Source organism: Mustela erminea, chromosome 8 (assembly GCF_009829155.1).
Source record: "Mustela erminea isolate mMusErm1 chromosome 8, mMusErm1.Pri, whole genome shotgun sequence".
Lineage (NCBI taxonomy): Eukaryota > Metazoa > Chordata > Mammalia > Carnivora > Mustelidae > Mustela > Mustela erminea.
In genome coordinates this window covers 66,277,697-66,292,914 of record NC_045621.1, presented here as the reverse complement: position 1 = coordinate 66,292,914, position 15,218 = coordinate 66,277,697, and the positions used below count along the sequence as shown (strand labels likewise).

At 39.3% G+C, this 15,218-nt stretch overlaps 1 protein-coding gene across 1 annotated transcript in view; it reads right to left on the bottom strand.

Annotated features, from left to right (window-relative positions):
* The window catches only part of MYO3B (myosin IIIB), a 296,489-nt gene that overhangs the window by 79,715 nt on the left and 201,556 nt on the right, over positions 1 to 15,218 (bottom strand). The window contains exons 23-24 of the mRNA XM_032354332.1: positions 7,758 to 7,818; positions 6,726 to 6,825 (exon numbers count right to left, since the gene is read on the bottom strand). Of these exons, the coding sequence (XP_032210223.1) occupies positions 6,726 to 6,825; positions 7,758 to 7,818 (161 nt within the window). The remainder of the gene's footprint in view (positions 1 to 6,725; positions 6,826 to 7,757; positions 7,819 to 15,218) is intronic.

The window sequence follows — 15,218 nt, the reverse complement described above, 5'->3', positions numbered from 1 at the left end:
GTGTTCGCACTGAAAATCTTACATCGAGGAAAACCTCTCAGTTCTATGCAGAACTACCTCACTTAGGTGAGGTATCACAGGAAAGGGTAGGTGGTCCCATTTCACAGTGATCTCTAGGACCCTCTCTGCCTTATGGCCCCGTGTGATAACTGTTGTTAATGATCATGTTCTGAGACACTACAGAATTGTATTCATTGCACTTAGAATGAAAGGGAGTGATAGGTTTTAGAAAGTTTCAGCTGTCTGGAAAATGAAACTTACCCAGAATATCTCATTCACTGATGAGGTCTGTAGCCTATTCTTAACCAAGGGGCTAGAGTAATCATTTTAGAACACAACTCAGGTCAAGTCACTCCTGGGCTGAAAACGCTCAGCATTCTGCATTTCACAGACTTTATACCCTCACTGTTGTGGGCCTCAGTGCAACAATACTGGCAACCACCTGGAAGCTTATAAGTATTGCAGAATCTTTGGAGCCACCCAGACCTACTGAATCAGAATCTTCATTTGGACTAGATCCCTGGAGTGCTTGTTAAGTCATTAAGAAGTACTGACCTGGGACGCCTGGGTGGCTCAGTTGGTTAAGCAGTTGCCTTCGGCTCAGGTCATGATCCCAGCATCCTGGGATGGAGTCCCACATCGGTCTCCTTGCTCAGCAGGGAGTCTGCTTCTCCCTCTGCCTCTGCCTGCCATTTTGTCTGCCTGTGCTCGCTCTCTCCCCCTCTCTCCCTCTGATAAATAAATAAAATCTTTAAAAAAAAAAAAAAAAAAAAAAAAGAAGTACTGACCTGAGGCACCAGACTGCCTCGGTTGGTAGAGCATGCAACTCTTTTTATTTTTTTTTATTTTTTATTTCTTTTAAGCACGCCCCATGCCTAGCACAGAGCCCAACATGGGGCTTGACCTCAAGACCCTGAGGTCAAGACCTGAGCTGAGATCAAGAGTCAGACACTCAATGACTGAGTCACCCAGGTGCCCCGAGCATGGAACTCTTGATCTCGGGGTTGTGAGTTTAAGTCCCATATTGGGGGTAGAGATTATTTAATAAATAAAAGTTAGAAGATGTAGAAGAAGAAGGAGGAGGAGGAGGAATAGGGGGAAGAGAAGGAGGGGAAGGAAGAGGAGGGGGAGGAGGAGGAGGGGATGGGGAGGGGAGGAGGAGGAGGAGGAGAGGGAGGAGGGGGAGGAGGAGGAGAAGAACAGGTGCTGATGTGGCTCCTCACCTGTATCATCTGGCTCCTCACCTCCTACCATTTCCTCTGGCTCTCCCAGCTCCCACCACAGGGCTTCTTTCCACCACTCCCCTGTTCATGCAGGCTCTTCCCTCACGGCCTTTGCCATGGTATTCCCTTTGCCTGGAATGCTCTTCTCCCAAATACTGCATGGCTAATTTGCTCACCACTTTCAAGCCTTCTCAGTGAAACCAACCCTATCCACCCCATTTAAAAGTGCTGTCATCCCCAACCCCCTCTTCCATACTTTGGCTACTCTGAAAGTCTCCCTCGCAGTATTTTCTCCCTCATAACACTTGACCCTTCTAACATCCCATAACACTGACTTTAGTACTATGCTTACTATTTATTGTCATCTCCCTCTGCTGGAACATAGCACTGTGAGGACAGAAATTTTTTACTGTTTTTCCCTGATTTATCACATATGCCTAGAACAGTATTAGTGCTGTATGTGGTGTGTGGGCTGACTCTTGCTACTTGTCCCAATGAGATTAGTAAAGAAATTTAGAATAATTTAGAGTAAGAAATTTAGAAAAGTTTAGATCATTTTGATATCGATACATCTAAGTATGCAATTATGTAACTAGTAGGTAACCTTTGAAAAACACAGGTTTGAATTGTGTAGGTTCACTTATACATGGTTTTTTCCCAAAAGATAATTGGAAATTTTTTTAGATTTGCAACAATTTGGAAAAGCTCTTAGATGAACTGCACAGTTTAGAAATACTTAAAAAATTAAGAAAAAGGTATTACTATAAGAGTACAGTATATAATACATATAACACATATTATAGCGTTAATCAACTACTTATGTTATCAGTAAGGTCAACAGTACATTATGAGTAGTTAAATTTTTGATGCACCAAAAGTTAGACATGGATTTTTGACTGCATAGTGGTCAGCACTCCTAACTCCTGTGTTGTTGAAGGGTCAACTATAATTCTTTTCTATTTTATTCACAAAAGTATCTGTGCAAATTGGAAATTAAAACAACCAACCCAAAACTGATCTTTTAAAACAGTATAAGAAGTCCGAGAACAGGACAGTTCCTGGCACTTAGTAAGTATTAGTAATTGCTGAGTAAATAGATGAATAATAAATATAAGGACAAATATCTAAAGAATACATTTTAAACAGTAAAATCAGACCAAGCCTGTCTATATGCCTATCTGGTCTAATTAAATAATTTCACTGCTTGAATTAGTTGCAAAGTGATTCTTATTATGTACTTCCTAGGTATACTATGCTTTCTTCTTCTATGTGAAGATGAGTCAGGCTCAGATGGACAAATTAAGGACTACTTCTGAGACTCTCTGACTAAGGTGCTGAAGACAGCCTTTGTACAAGGCCCACATCTGTACACTTCTTTGCATGCCTGCCCTGAACAGAGCTGGCCTGACAGGAGCTTCAGATTTATTCCCCACCTTCCTCCATCCCCCACCCCACCAGGCCACTCCATACAACAGTGACGTTATTAGCAGTCATTGGAAGTTACAAGGCTAACTTGTTGGATATTAGTGGGTTTTTTTTATACTGAAAGATCACAATATTCTCGTTCAGTCTTTCATAGAAATATAGGTTGAAATAATGGGTAATTCAAGGCAAAAAATTAAACGCAAAAGTATAACTTGCTGAAATGTTTCTTACAGAATATACTCTTGTTTCTGCAGCTGATAACCTTGAAAACATATAATTGGAGAGCTTCTGCTCTTTGATCCATCTTTGCTACTTTCTACATAATGCATTTTCCTGCCTAAACCTTTTTCTTTCCCCCACTCAAAACAACAGCAACAAAATAAAACAGGTTGGATAACTTTAACCTGATCTAGTGGTATGCTATCCTATATGGGGGTGACTAAGAGACATTTCTTTTATTCCAGGATTATTAGAAACACATTTTAAAACTTTTCTCTGCCTCATTCAAGAGCTTCATTACATTCTTGCTTCCATTATATTTCATCACAGCTTTGGATGCTCAAGAATTCAGTTAGAAGATGTAGGCTAGGGGCACCTGGGTGGCTCAGTGGGTTAAGCCTCTGCCTTCGGCTCAGGTCATGATCCCAGGGTCCTGGGATCGAGCCCCGCATCGGGCTCTCTGCTCAGCAGGAGCCTGCTTCCTCCTCTCTCTCTGCCTGCCTCTCTGCCTACTTGTGATCTCTCTCTCTATCAAATAAATCAATAAAATCTTTAAAAAAAAAAAAAGAAGATGTAGGCTAGGCTGTGAGGAGAGAATACAGAAATGAAAAGATAAAATCCCAGAGAGTTTAAAATCTAGTAGATGAATGAAAATATAATGTAAGGCAGGATGTGATAAGTACTAAAAGAAGAGTCAAGGGAGTCTTGACTCCCTTGAACCATGGGGAATCAAGAATGGAGAGGACCAGGGAGCATGAGTGGCTCAGTCAGTTAAGCATCCAAATCCAACTCTTGACTTTGGCTCAGGTCATGATCTCAGAGTCGTGAGACTGAGCTCTGCATTGGGCTGTGTGCCGGGCATGGAGCATGCTTAAGATTCTCTCTCTCCCTCTTCCTCTGTCTCTCTCTCTCTCTCTTCCTCTGCCCTCATCCCCTCAACTCATGTTCTTTAAAAAAAAAAAAAAGAATGGGAAGGACTGAAAGTGAACAAGAAGAAGGATAGATGGGGAAGAGGGCACTGTGTGAGCAATGTCACAGAGGGGAGGAAGGACATACTAGGTATGCTTGGAGAACAGAGAACAGTTTGGATATTCTGAAGCAAAGAATGAGGGAGAGATCAGTGGAAGATAGAGCTAGAAAGGAAGATTAAGACCATACCAGAGATAGCCTTGAATGTCACACCAAGAAATTTAGAGCTGATGCTGAAGCAATGGGGAGCCATGGAGGAATATGGAGGAAGGGAATGTTAGTATCAGAGTATGCTTTAGAAAATCTCCTCAGGGGGTGCCTGGGTGGCTCAGTGGGTTAAGCCTCTGCCTTCAGCTCAGGTCACAGTCTCAGGGTCCTGGGATTGAGCCCCGCATCTGGCTCTCTGCACAGTGGGGAGCCTGCTTCCTCCTCTCTCTCTGCCTGCCTCTCTGCCTACTTGTGATCTCTGTCTGTCAAATAAATAAAAGAAAAAAAAAAGAAAAAAAATCTCCTCAGATATCTGTGCAGAAGATAAGTTGAAGGAGGAAAAGAATGGAATCAGGAAGACTACTTTGGATGCTATTTACAAGAGTGTAAGGAGAAGTAATGGTGATAGTGGCAAACCCAAGAGAAAACCATCCAGATTGGAGGGAAAAAACAAGTGTGACAGGAAAGTGCATCTGAGCCACTTATAGTAAGTCAGATGTGTAGCTTATTAGTGAGCTTGACTTTGGAAATACTTTCCTAAAGACCAAGAAAGATGATTATAATCCAACAAATCTCTTTAATAGTTAACTCAAAATACAATAGACTATAGACTCCTACCAAAATTTAGTGCCTTACAATAAGATCTTTATTTCTCTGTTTTTCATACTTATAGATTAAATTTGCATTTATATAATATCAATAGCGATGAGTACAACAGCAACAGCTGAAATAATGTACCATTGTCATGAACCAGACACCATGCTGTGCTCTTTGCTTGTACTACCAGCTCATTGGATCCTGAGGATAACCCCTCAGCTATGAATTACCATTTCCTCATTTGATATGTGTAATACTGAGATAGGGATTTGTTTCATAACTCAGTTAATACTACACAGGAGAGCAGAGATTTGAATCCAGGCAGGTCTCATTCTAGAATCTGTGCCTTTGGCTACTCAATCATACTTAAAATTTTTCTTTTTACATATATTTTAAAATAGAATGTCAAAAGTGAACAAAGATCGGATGGGAGAAATTGAAAACAAACAGCAAGATGGTAAGATTTAAGCCAAAAATACATAAATAATCACATTAAATATAAATGGTCTAAACAATACAATTAAAAGGTAGAGATTGTCTGTTTGGATAGAGATAAATGCCAACCAAATTCTTGCATAATGGATTCTGCTCTACCACACTGTCTTTTCCCTAAATTTCCCTCTTTTTTTGCACTACTCCTATCCCTACCTCATTGTGGCCTTATTCCTGAACACTATCTGGCTGTGTGGGAACACTGAACACCGTGGGGCTAATATTCCCTTTGATAGATTTATCATTTTCTGCATACCCATTTAAAAGGCTCTGCTATAGTACACTCATCCTCTCTTGTCTCTCTCCAAGAGCCTAAGTTCCATATAGACTGAAGTCCTAACACACTTATTGTACATTTTTCACTTCATATTGTACTACTTTGTTACTAAAAAACAGGCTAAGAAGAAATTTGGAGAGACCTGAGAATTTATTGCATATTCCAGAAAAACAGATGAAGTCAATACTGAGTGTAATGTCAGTATTTTAAGCTGAAAAAGTTTCTTTCTTTGGAAGATCCACACTGCTCTTAGTATCTTCTGGTTCTTAAGTATTTCTTACAATAATGCTTCTATTTTATCTTCCAGAAGTACACATAAACCACACATTATAGCCACACATAAACCCCAAACTAACTTTCACCATATTCTGAAGCAAAAAATTTAGAAAGGGGGCCATAAATTGCTATTTCCCAAAGGAGTGTGGCAAGATGTGTGTACTCTTGCTGAAAGAATTGCCAAATATATTGTCAAAAGAGCAGAACTACTCTCTAAATCCATATTCTTTACAAGCCCTAGATTTTGACCCAAAATGATCTGTTCCACTGGAAGCTGACCAGTTGTCTGTCTTTCCTTTGACAAAATGAAATTGTGAGGCAGTTTCCTAATTTGAGGTTCTTAACAGGTTAAGGGAAATAATGGTCTTTGATATTCTCTTTCTTCCCTCAGAGAAGTAAACTTGAGTGGCATGAGAAGGTAGTAAATGGGTAACTTTATTTTTATTTTTATTTTTTTTAAGATTTTATTTATTTATTTGACAGAGAGAAGGAGAGCACAAGCAGATGGGGTGGAAGGCAGAGGGAGAAGAAGATTCCCTGCTCGCTCGGCAGGGATCCTGATGCAGGGCTTGATCCCAGAACTCTGGGTCCATGACCTAGGCCGAAGGCAATCTCCCAACCGAGCCATCCAGGCTCTCTATGGCTATTTTTTTTAATAGACTTTATTTATTTATTTGACAGAGAGAGAGAAATCACAAGTAGTCAGAGAGGTAGGCGGGGGGGGGGGGGAGGCAAGGGGGAGCAGGCTCCCCCCTGAGCAGAGAGCCTGATGCGGGGCTCAACCCCAGGTCATGAGATCATGAGATCATGACCTGAGCTGAAGGCAGAGGCCCAACCCACTGAGCCACCCAGGTGTCCCATGGCTACTTTTAATACATGTTTTGCTTCCAGTCTTAAAGGCTGCACAAACCTGAATTTTTCGCTAACATTAAGTCATATTACTGAGTCCTACTTTTTAGATAGTCCTGCCTAACCAACTCATCAAAAAATACACAAGCATGCAAAAGGGAGAAGCAGCATGCAATTCAAAATGTTCTTACCAAGCTTTGTAGGGGCTCCTTTTGAAGGACTTGGTCCTGGGCAACCTGGGGCAGCATGGCATGTCCGAGAAGATAGCAGATCAGTCCCAGAAATGGAGTGCTTCGCAAAGACCCAATAAGAGAAACATTACTTTTATCTTTGGAAGAAGCAGCGTCAAGGACATAGCTTCCATTTAACTAAGGCACCTTTAACCCTGATGATATGTGGAAGAAGCTAAGTATATTTGGGTCATGTGAGTTGCCCCTGTCCTGCATGAGAATTGAGTGGAGGTCCTCTCCTTGGGACAATTAGTAGCAGAGTCTCAGCACCTTTTGCTTAATTCATTTATTTCTTCCCCTGAACAAGTCAACTTAGCCCTCTCTTAAATTAATTATAGTCCAGAATATAAAAAACAGCTATGTGCTGATTTTCTCCTATACTTAATTTTTATCCCTAAGAAAGAAAAAAGAAAACCTATAGGAAGGTATTAATCTACTTAACATTTCTAAGTACATCATCCAAAGGATTTTGTTTTTTTAATCTTACATATGCTCAGCAGAGTTACTGGCAAAAACTGTACATTTTCTTCATTTCATCCTTTCAACATCAAATAGTAGGCAGCAAAAATTGGATCAGACTTCAAAGCCTGCTGTGGGCTCCAAGTCACAGAGAGACGCCTCCATTTCACATATTGAATTCGAGCAGGATATCAAAGTGCTACCAAAGAACCTCGGGTCCTTACTCAAAAAGAGGCTCTAACATCTGTAGAGAGTGGAGTGCACAGACAAATCACCTCAGGGAGCAGCTAGCATTTATTCTCAGCAGCAAATTTCCAGGCTTTTGATTCTCTCTTCACTGTACCTCCCTGTCTCTCTGCTGAACCAAAGTTCTTTAGCAAGCTGGGCTTTTGTCTCAAAGACTTCAAAATATCATTAACAGTTTCATGTTTGGATGACCTGACCAAGCAGCCACAGACAGGCTTCACAACCATCGACTTGGACAAGTCTGAAATAAAGATACACAGTCATTTTGGAATCAAGGTGTCCAGCTACCTTATTTGAATGTCCTGCGGAGACATCACACCCTTTTGGAGAACACTGGGTTTGTGGATGCCTAAAAAGAAAAATAATCATTTTTAAAAGATCTGAAATCATGTTTTAAAAACTTAAAGAGGATTGCTTTCCTCCAAAGAGGTATCAGAACATACTATGTTCCCATTATTTTCCATTCTGGTCCTCAATTAAAAGGACATGGTCAACTGAAGAAAATGCATCCTACTAAGTATTACTGCTATAGTCCTAGTCAGCCTGAGGTTCTAAGACTATAGTAGCTTCCCTTTTTAAAGTTGTATGATACAATTTAGTTCACTATTGGGCTTTCACAGACTTTACCAAGAAGTCAACAAAACTGATGCTAAGTTTGTACTTCCCAGCCAGCACACTGTAATCAAATTGTTAGATAATTCAAAATAGATTCTGTAGTCAAATAAGTATGGGAAATACTGAGTTGTACAGTTAAAAGGCTTTCTCAGTTCAGGAATAATCTTTTACTATCACAACATTCATTTATGGATTCCTAAAGGCAGGGTTGGAGGGTGGGTGTAGTTTCTCAAACTAATTTGATCAAGCAACTTAAAAAATGATAATCTACAAACACCTATTAAAATACTAATGTTTTATGGAATAAAGTTTGGAAAAATCAATTGTACTGTATCCCTAATTTCTAGTAATTGAAACCCATTGTATAAAAGTGTGGTAATTATTACTCACTGTTAAAATACGAGCTGGCCCTTTCAGGTAGAACCCAGCAGAGTGCAAAGTACTGACTAGGGGAAAAGAAATCTGGGTTCTAATTCCTGTGTCAAGATCCCTGGTGTCTCTCTCTCTCTCTCTCTCTCTCTCACACACACACACACACACACACACACACACACACAGACTGGGGATATTTCTACAGTATTCTGGCTTCTAATTTTCGTCATCTGTAAAATGAAGGGATTGAGATAAACCATTCCTAAGGTGTATTCTAGTTCTATATTAAAAATTGTATTCTTTATTGAAACTGATAAATTCATTTTCTGTATTTTCTATGAACAGTTCATGGATAATACCTTCAAAATACATCCATATGGAGAGTATAAGCAATATCTCATTTAAAAAATATCACATCAGTACCTGGAGACAGGAGACTATAACGATACACTTATTTGTGTGCATATTTGTTTATCATATGTCTCCCACTATGGAATGTACATTCCAAGAAGGCAGGGATCAGAGCTGCTTTATTCTATACTCTCCATCAGCACCTAACCCTAGGAGCTGGTATGTTGCAAAGTGCTCAATAAATATTTGACAAGTTGAATGAATAAAAGAATGACTAGTAGATCCTCAAATATGAATCAGCAAGAATACCCTTAACATTAACATTAAATAAATGAGATTTTATTTATTTATTTATTTATTTACCCCCCCCCCCCCCCCGCTTTTTTAAATGACATATAACGTATTGTTTCAGGGGTATAGGTCTGTGAATCATCAGTCTTACACAATTCACAACACTCACCATAGCACATAATGAGCTTTTAAATAACACTTCATATTTTAAAAAATGCTTTTATAATCTAATGAGAATTTCACAACCATTTGAGCTAAGTGCTTTAATTGTTCCTATTATATAGATGAAGAAACTGTAGTTCAGAGAGGGTAAGGAACTTGGCTAGGGACCAGGTTACTACCTGGCAGAGCTAAAACACTGACCCCTTTTGGTCTGACTTCAAATCCTTTGTCCTCCTCTGAAACTTGACACCCTCTATACCCTTTGGTTTCTGTGCATCAGACCAAGGAACTCATTCCTGTCAGCCTAGGCAAGTCCCATCGGTTCTGGGACACCTAAACGACAGATGGACTCTGAGGTCCTCGAGGATTGAGTCCTGGAAAGGTTTGAAGACAATCGAAGGAAGAGAGGTTAGCTGTCACATTACTATGGGCTTTCTAATTTCTACCCTACAAGCCCCAACATGGAAATGAAACCTCTTAAGAACTCTGCTCACTTGTATGGCTTTGTAGGATCCAAAAGCCAGGGGCAGACATCTTCCAACTCTCTGCTGAGGGTCAGCTCAGCAGTCTGAGCCCCTCCTCGTTCAAGTCCTTGGGAGAATCTAAGGCAGCTCAATACAATGTTTATATGTATTACTTGGTTTTATAAAAGCAAGGATGGGATGGGTAGTAATGATAGGCAAACAGATTAGAAAATACCTGATTTAAGCAAATACTTGACTAAAGCAGATTTCTTTTTTTTTTTAAAGATAGATTTATTTATTTATTTATTTATTTATTTATTTGACGGGCAGAGATCACAAGTAGGCAGAGAGGCAAGCAGAGAGAGAGAGAGAGAGAGGTGGAAGCAGGCTCCCTGCTGAGCAGAGAGCCCGACACAGGGCCTGATCCCAGGACGCCGGGATCACGACCCGAGCCGAAGGCAGAGGCCCCAACCCACTGAGCCACCCAGGTGCCCCAACTAAAGCAGATTTCTTTTTCAAGAGGCTTTCCAGAACCTTTAGCTTAATGCCATGCACAGTGAAACTCCACCAGTAGAAAACAACACACAGCATTTCCCAGATGTAATCTTAGAGTGGCACCCTTCTCCCAGGGAATATGTTGGGGGCCTACTGGTTCCTATAACATGCCTTAGGAAATTCTAATCTGAGCAGCCCTTATTTGAAACAAATCCCAATCTGCTATTATGGGCCACCTAGGTAGTTAAGCCTGTTGTGTCTGCCTTGGCTCAGGTCGTGATCCTAGGATCCTGGGATCGAGCCCCTCATCAGGCTCCCTGCTCAGAGCGAGTCTATTTCTCCCTCTCCCTCTGCACCTCCCCCTGCTCGTGCATGTACTCTCTCTCTCTCAAATAAATAAAATCTTTTTTAAAAATAAAATAAAAAATGGTATAGTTTTCTTCAAAAGTCTAACTGCCTCAACTCCTTTGCAGCAATTTATCTGATATTTTGTCATCTGCTTCAAGGACTTGAGACTGGCAGTCAATGATAATGCTCCATAAGCTGTCACTTAATGAAATAAGTAACAAGCACAATAATAAGGAAAATTACAATAATAAAAAATAACCAATGCTTATTGTATGCATATATCTCACCAGGCATCGGTCAAGAATGGATACATGGTCATTTCATATAACACTTCTAACAGCCATGTGAATTGGTTATATTTTTATACCCATTTTACAGGTGAGGGAATCAAGGATCAAGAAACTAATGACTTGGTTCATACCATAACTAGTGCATAAATAGTGCACCAAAATTTGACAAAGTACAACATCCATTCATAATAAAAACCTCAACAAATTAGGTTAAGAGGGAACATACATCAACATAATACAGGTTATACATATGAAGAACCCACAGCTAGTACCATCCTCAATGGGGGAAAAACTGAGAGATTTCACCTAAGGTCACGAACAAGACATGGATGTTCACTCTCACCACTTGAATTCAACATACTACTAGAAATCCTAGCCATTGCAATCAGACAACAAAGAAATAAAAGGTATCCAAATTGGAAAGGAAGAAGTAAAACATTTCATTATTTGCAGATTACATGATACTACATATATAAAACCTGAAAGATTCTTAAAAACAAAACAAAACAAAAAAACCACAACCCCTGCTAGCACTGATAAACTCAGTAAAGTCACGGGATACAAAATCAATGTTCAGAAATCTGTGACACCTCTATACACCACTAATGAAGCAGCAGAAAGAGAAATTAAGAAACCAATCCTATTTACAATTGTAACAAAAATAATGATACTTAGGAATAAACTTAACCAAAGAGGTAAAAGACCTATACTCTGAAAACTATAAAACACTGATGAAAGAAAGTGAAGATGACAAAAGAAATGGAAAAACATTTCTATGCCCATGGATTGGAAGAGCAAATATTGTTAAAGTCTCTATACTACACAAAGAAACTATACATTTAATTCAATTCCTATCAAAATGCCAACAACATTTTCCACACAACTAGACCAAATAATCTAAAATTTATATGGAACCCCAAGAGACCCTGAATAGCCAAAGCAATCTTGAACAAGAAAAGCGAAGGTGGAGACATCACAATTCTGGATTTCAAGTTATATTACAAAGCTATAGTGATTGAAACAGTATGATACAGGTATAAAAACAGACATGGAGACCAATGGAACAGAGTAGAAAACCCAGAAATGAACCCATAACTATCTGATCAATTAATCTTTGACAAAGAAGAAAAGAGTATCCAACAGGAAAAGGACAATTTCTTCAACAAATGGTGTTGAGAAAACTGGACAGTAATATGTGGAAAAGAAACTGGACCACTTTCTTACACCATAAACAAAAATAAATTCAAAGTGGGTTAAAGACCTAATTGTAAGACTTGAAACCATAAAAGTCCTGGAAGAGAACACAGGCAGTAACATTTTTTGACACTGGGCATAGCAACTTTTTTCTAGATATGTCTCCTGAGGCAAAAGAAATGAAATAAAAAATAAACTACTGCGACTACATCAAAATAAAAAGCTTCTGCCCAGCAAAGGAAACAATCAATAAAACTAGAAGACAACTTACAGAATGGGAGACTATATCTACAAATGACATGTCCAATAAAAGATTAGTATCCAAAATATACAAAGAAGTCACACAACTCAACACTCAAAAAACAAATAATCCAATTAAAAATGGGCAAAAGACATGAACTGACATTTCTCCAAAGAAGACATCCAGGTAGCCAACAGACACATGGAAAGATGTTCATTATCATTTACCATCAGGGAAATGCAAATCAAAACTACAATGAGATATCATCTCACACCTGTCAGAATGGCTAAAATCAAAAACAAGAAATAGCAAGTGTTGGCAAGGATGTGGAGAAAGAGGATCTCTCCTGTACTATTGGTGGGAATGCAACCTGGTACAGCCACAGTGGAAAACAGTATGAAGGCTCCTCAGAAAGTTAAAAATAGAACTACTCTACAATCTAGCAATTACACTACTGGGTATTTGCCCCCAAAATACATAAACAACAATTCAAAGGGATACGTGCATCCCTATGTTTATCGCAACTTTATTTATAATAGTGAAATTATGGATGCACTTGTTCATCAACACATAAATGGATAAAGACAATTTGGTGTCTATACATAATGGGCTATTACTCAGCCATAAAGAAGAATGAAACTTTGCCATTTGCAAGGATGTGGATGGAACTAAAGAGTATATACTAAGCAACCTAAGTCAGAGAAAGAAATACCATATGATTTCACTCACATGAAGAATTTAAGAAATAAAATAAATGAGCAAAGGAAAAAAAAAAAGAGGGAGAGAGAGAAGAAACAGACTCTTAACTATAGAGAACAAACTGATAGTTACCAGAGGGGAGGTGGGTGGGGGGATGGGTTAAAGAGGTGATGGGATTAAGGAGGGCACTTGTCCTAATGAGCACGGGTGATGTATGGAATTGTTGAATTAAAATATTGTACGCCTGAAACTAAAACAACACTGTATTTTAACTAACCAGAATTAAACTAAAAACGTTAAAAAACAGCACAGCATAAAACCTGCTGACATAGAAAAAGAGATTCCAAAGGGAAATTATTGAATTAGGCAAGGATTATCAAGAGCTCATTAGACCTTCTGAGAAATGCTTGATAGTTAATGGGACAGTCCTATGCTGCCAAAGCACCTCCACACTGAGTCCAAAGATTAATTGGTCAGGAGAGCAAGGTAAGGGTACATCTTAATCCAGCACGAGTTTTAGCACCACTAATGCCTAGACAACATTGTCTTGTGGTGTGAGGCAATGTGAAGTATTTGACATTTATATTTTTTGTTTCAGTCAAAAACATTTAACTTGAATGTAATCAAAGCTTTCAATCTTCCAGTTTACCTAGAACACAGGGTATCTAGGGATACGCAAAGACCACAAAGAATCAAACAAATAGAGAAGGTGAGCTATAATTAGCTCAGTCTCTTAAAAAGTCAATGTGATGAGAAAGTGAGTATTCTCTATTAAATGAGATTTAGGGACATAACAACTCAATGCAAGGTAATGACCTGAACAGGATCCTGGCCTGGACAAAGAGGTGTAGGGGACATTTTCAGGACAGCTGGAAATTTGACAATGAATGGGCATTAGATGATATTAAGGAATTATTCATTTTTATTTATTTCATTTTTTTAAGGAGGCTCCATGCCCAATGTGGGACTTGAACTCACAACCCCCATGAACAAGAGTTGCGTGTTCTACTGACTGAGCCAGCCAGGTGCCCCAGGACTTAATCATTTTTAAAGTGTGAGATTATTTTGAATCTGTAGGAAAACTAAAAAATACAATACTATCCTCAGCCTCCATTAGGAATCACATGCTAAACAGCAGAATTAGTGACTATGTCTATCTATCTATTTATATGTAGATAGACATATATCTACCTACATATGATGCTCTGCATATTCCAAGGGCTCCTCTAGCCTCTCAGAATCCATGACTAACGTCTTAAGCAGATTGCCTCCAGGGCTTAGCCCCTCTGCTGCTTTGCTGCCATCAGTTCACTCAGCTGTGTGTTCTTGGGGAGACAGAAAAAATCTCACTCCTCACTGACAGTGCTTCTGCTGGGCATCTTCCCTGGAAAAGTCCCCCCAAACAAAACTCACATAGAATTCTTTCTTAAAGAATGTGACTGGATGAGAGGCCGGGTGCCGGCTGGCTCAAGGGAGTGGGGCTGCTGAGAATGCCCTACCATCTCTCTTCTACAGCAAGGATGCATGAGGCCAGCTGGCTTTGTCATGCTGGGCTGGCAGCATTCAGTGAAGTCACCACACTCCCAAACTGGGTCTCTGCTTTCATAGGCTCCAAAATTCAGTCTGCCAGTTCTCTGAGAGGTGATGATTTTTTTAGAGTGGAGTTGTATGTGTTGTATTAACCAAACTCAGAAGAGTCATGTTTGGAAAGTAGAATGCCAGCGTGTGATTTTACAGTGTGTGGTATAATCTGGACCATACTCTCCCCTTCACTAGTTGGCTGAAATAATCTGGAGACAGATTTATGCATTAGAATTAAAACAAAGGAAGCAGAGTACTCTTTGAGCACTGATCAATCAATCTAGTCTTGTAACTGACCTTTTTTCTACTTTTGGGTTAGAATCAGTAACTTTTTTCCTGGGTGGGAGTAGAGACACACTAGTCACACTCTGACCCTCTATTTTATAAACTTCATTTACATTTCTTTTTGCAGTTTTTATTAACCTTGGTGAAATCTGCAAGATTATGTCTTACTTTTATCAATTATAATTTAGAATGGCTGGTAGACAAATGAAAAAATCCATTAGTCGTTCATACTTGAAAGCACATTCTAATTTCAAAACAGGATAGGTCGCTGCTAATTCATTGTGGGTTGATTTCTGTTAGCTTCCTGCTGTCTCTAGATTTGGGAGTAGTTCTCATCGTAAATTCGTGTCGTCCATGACAG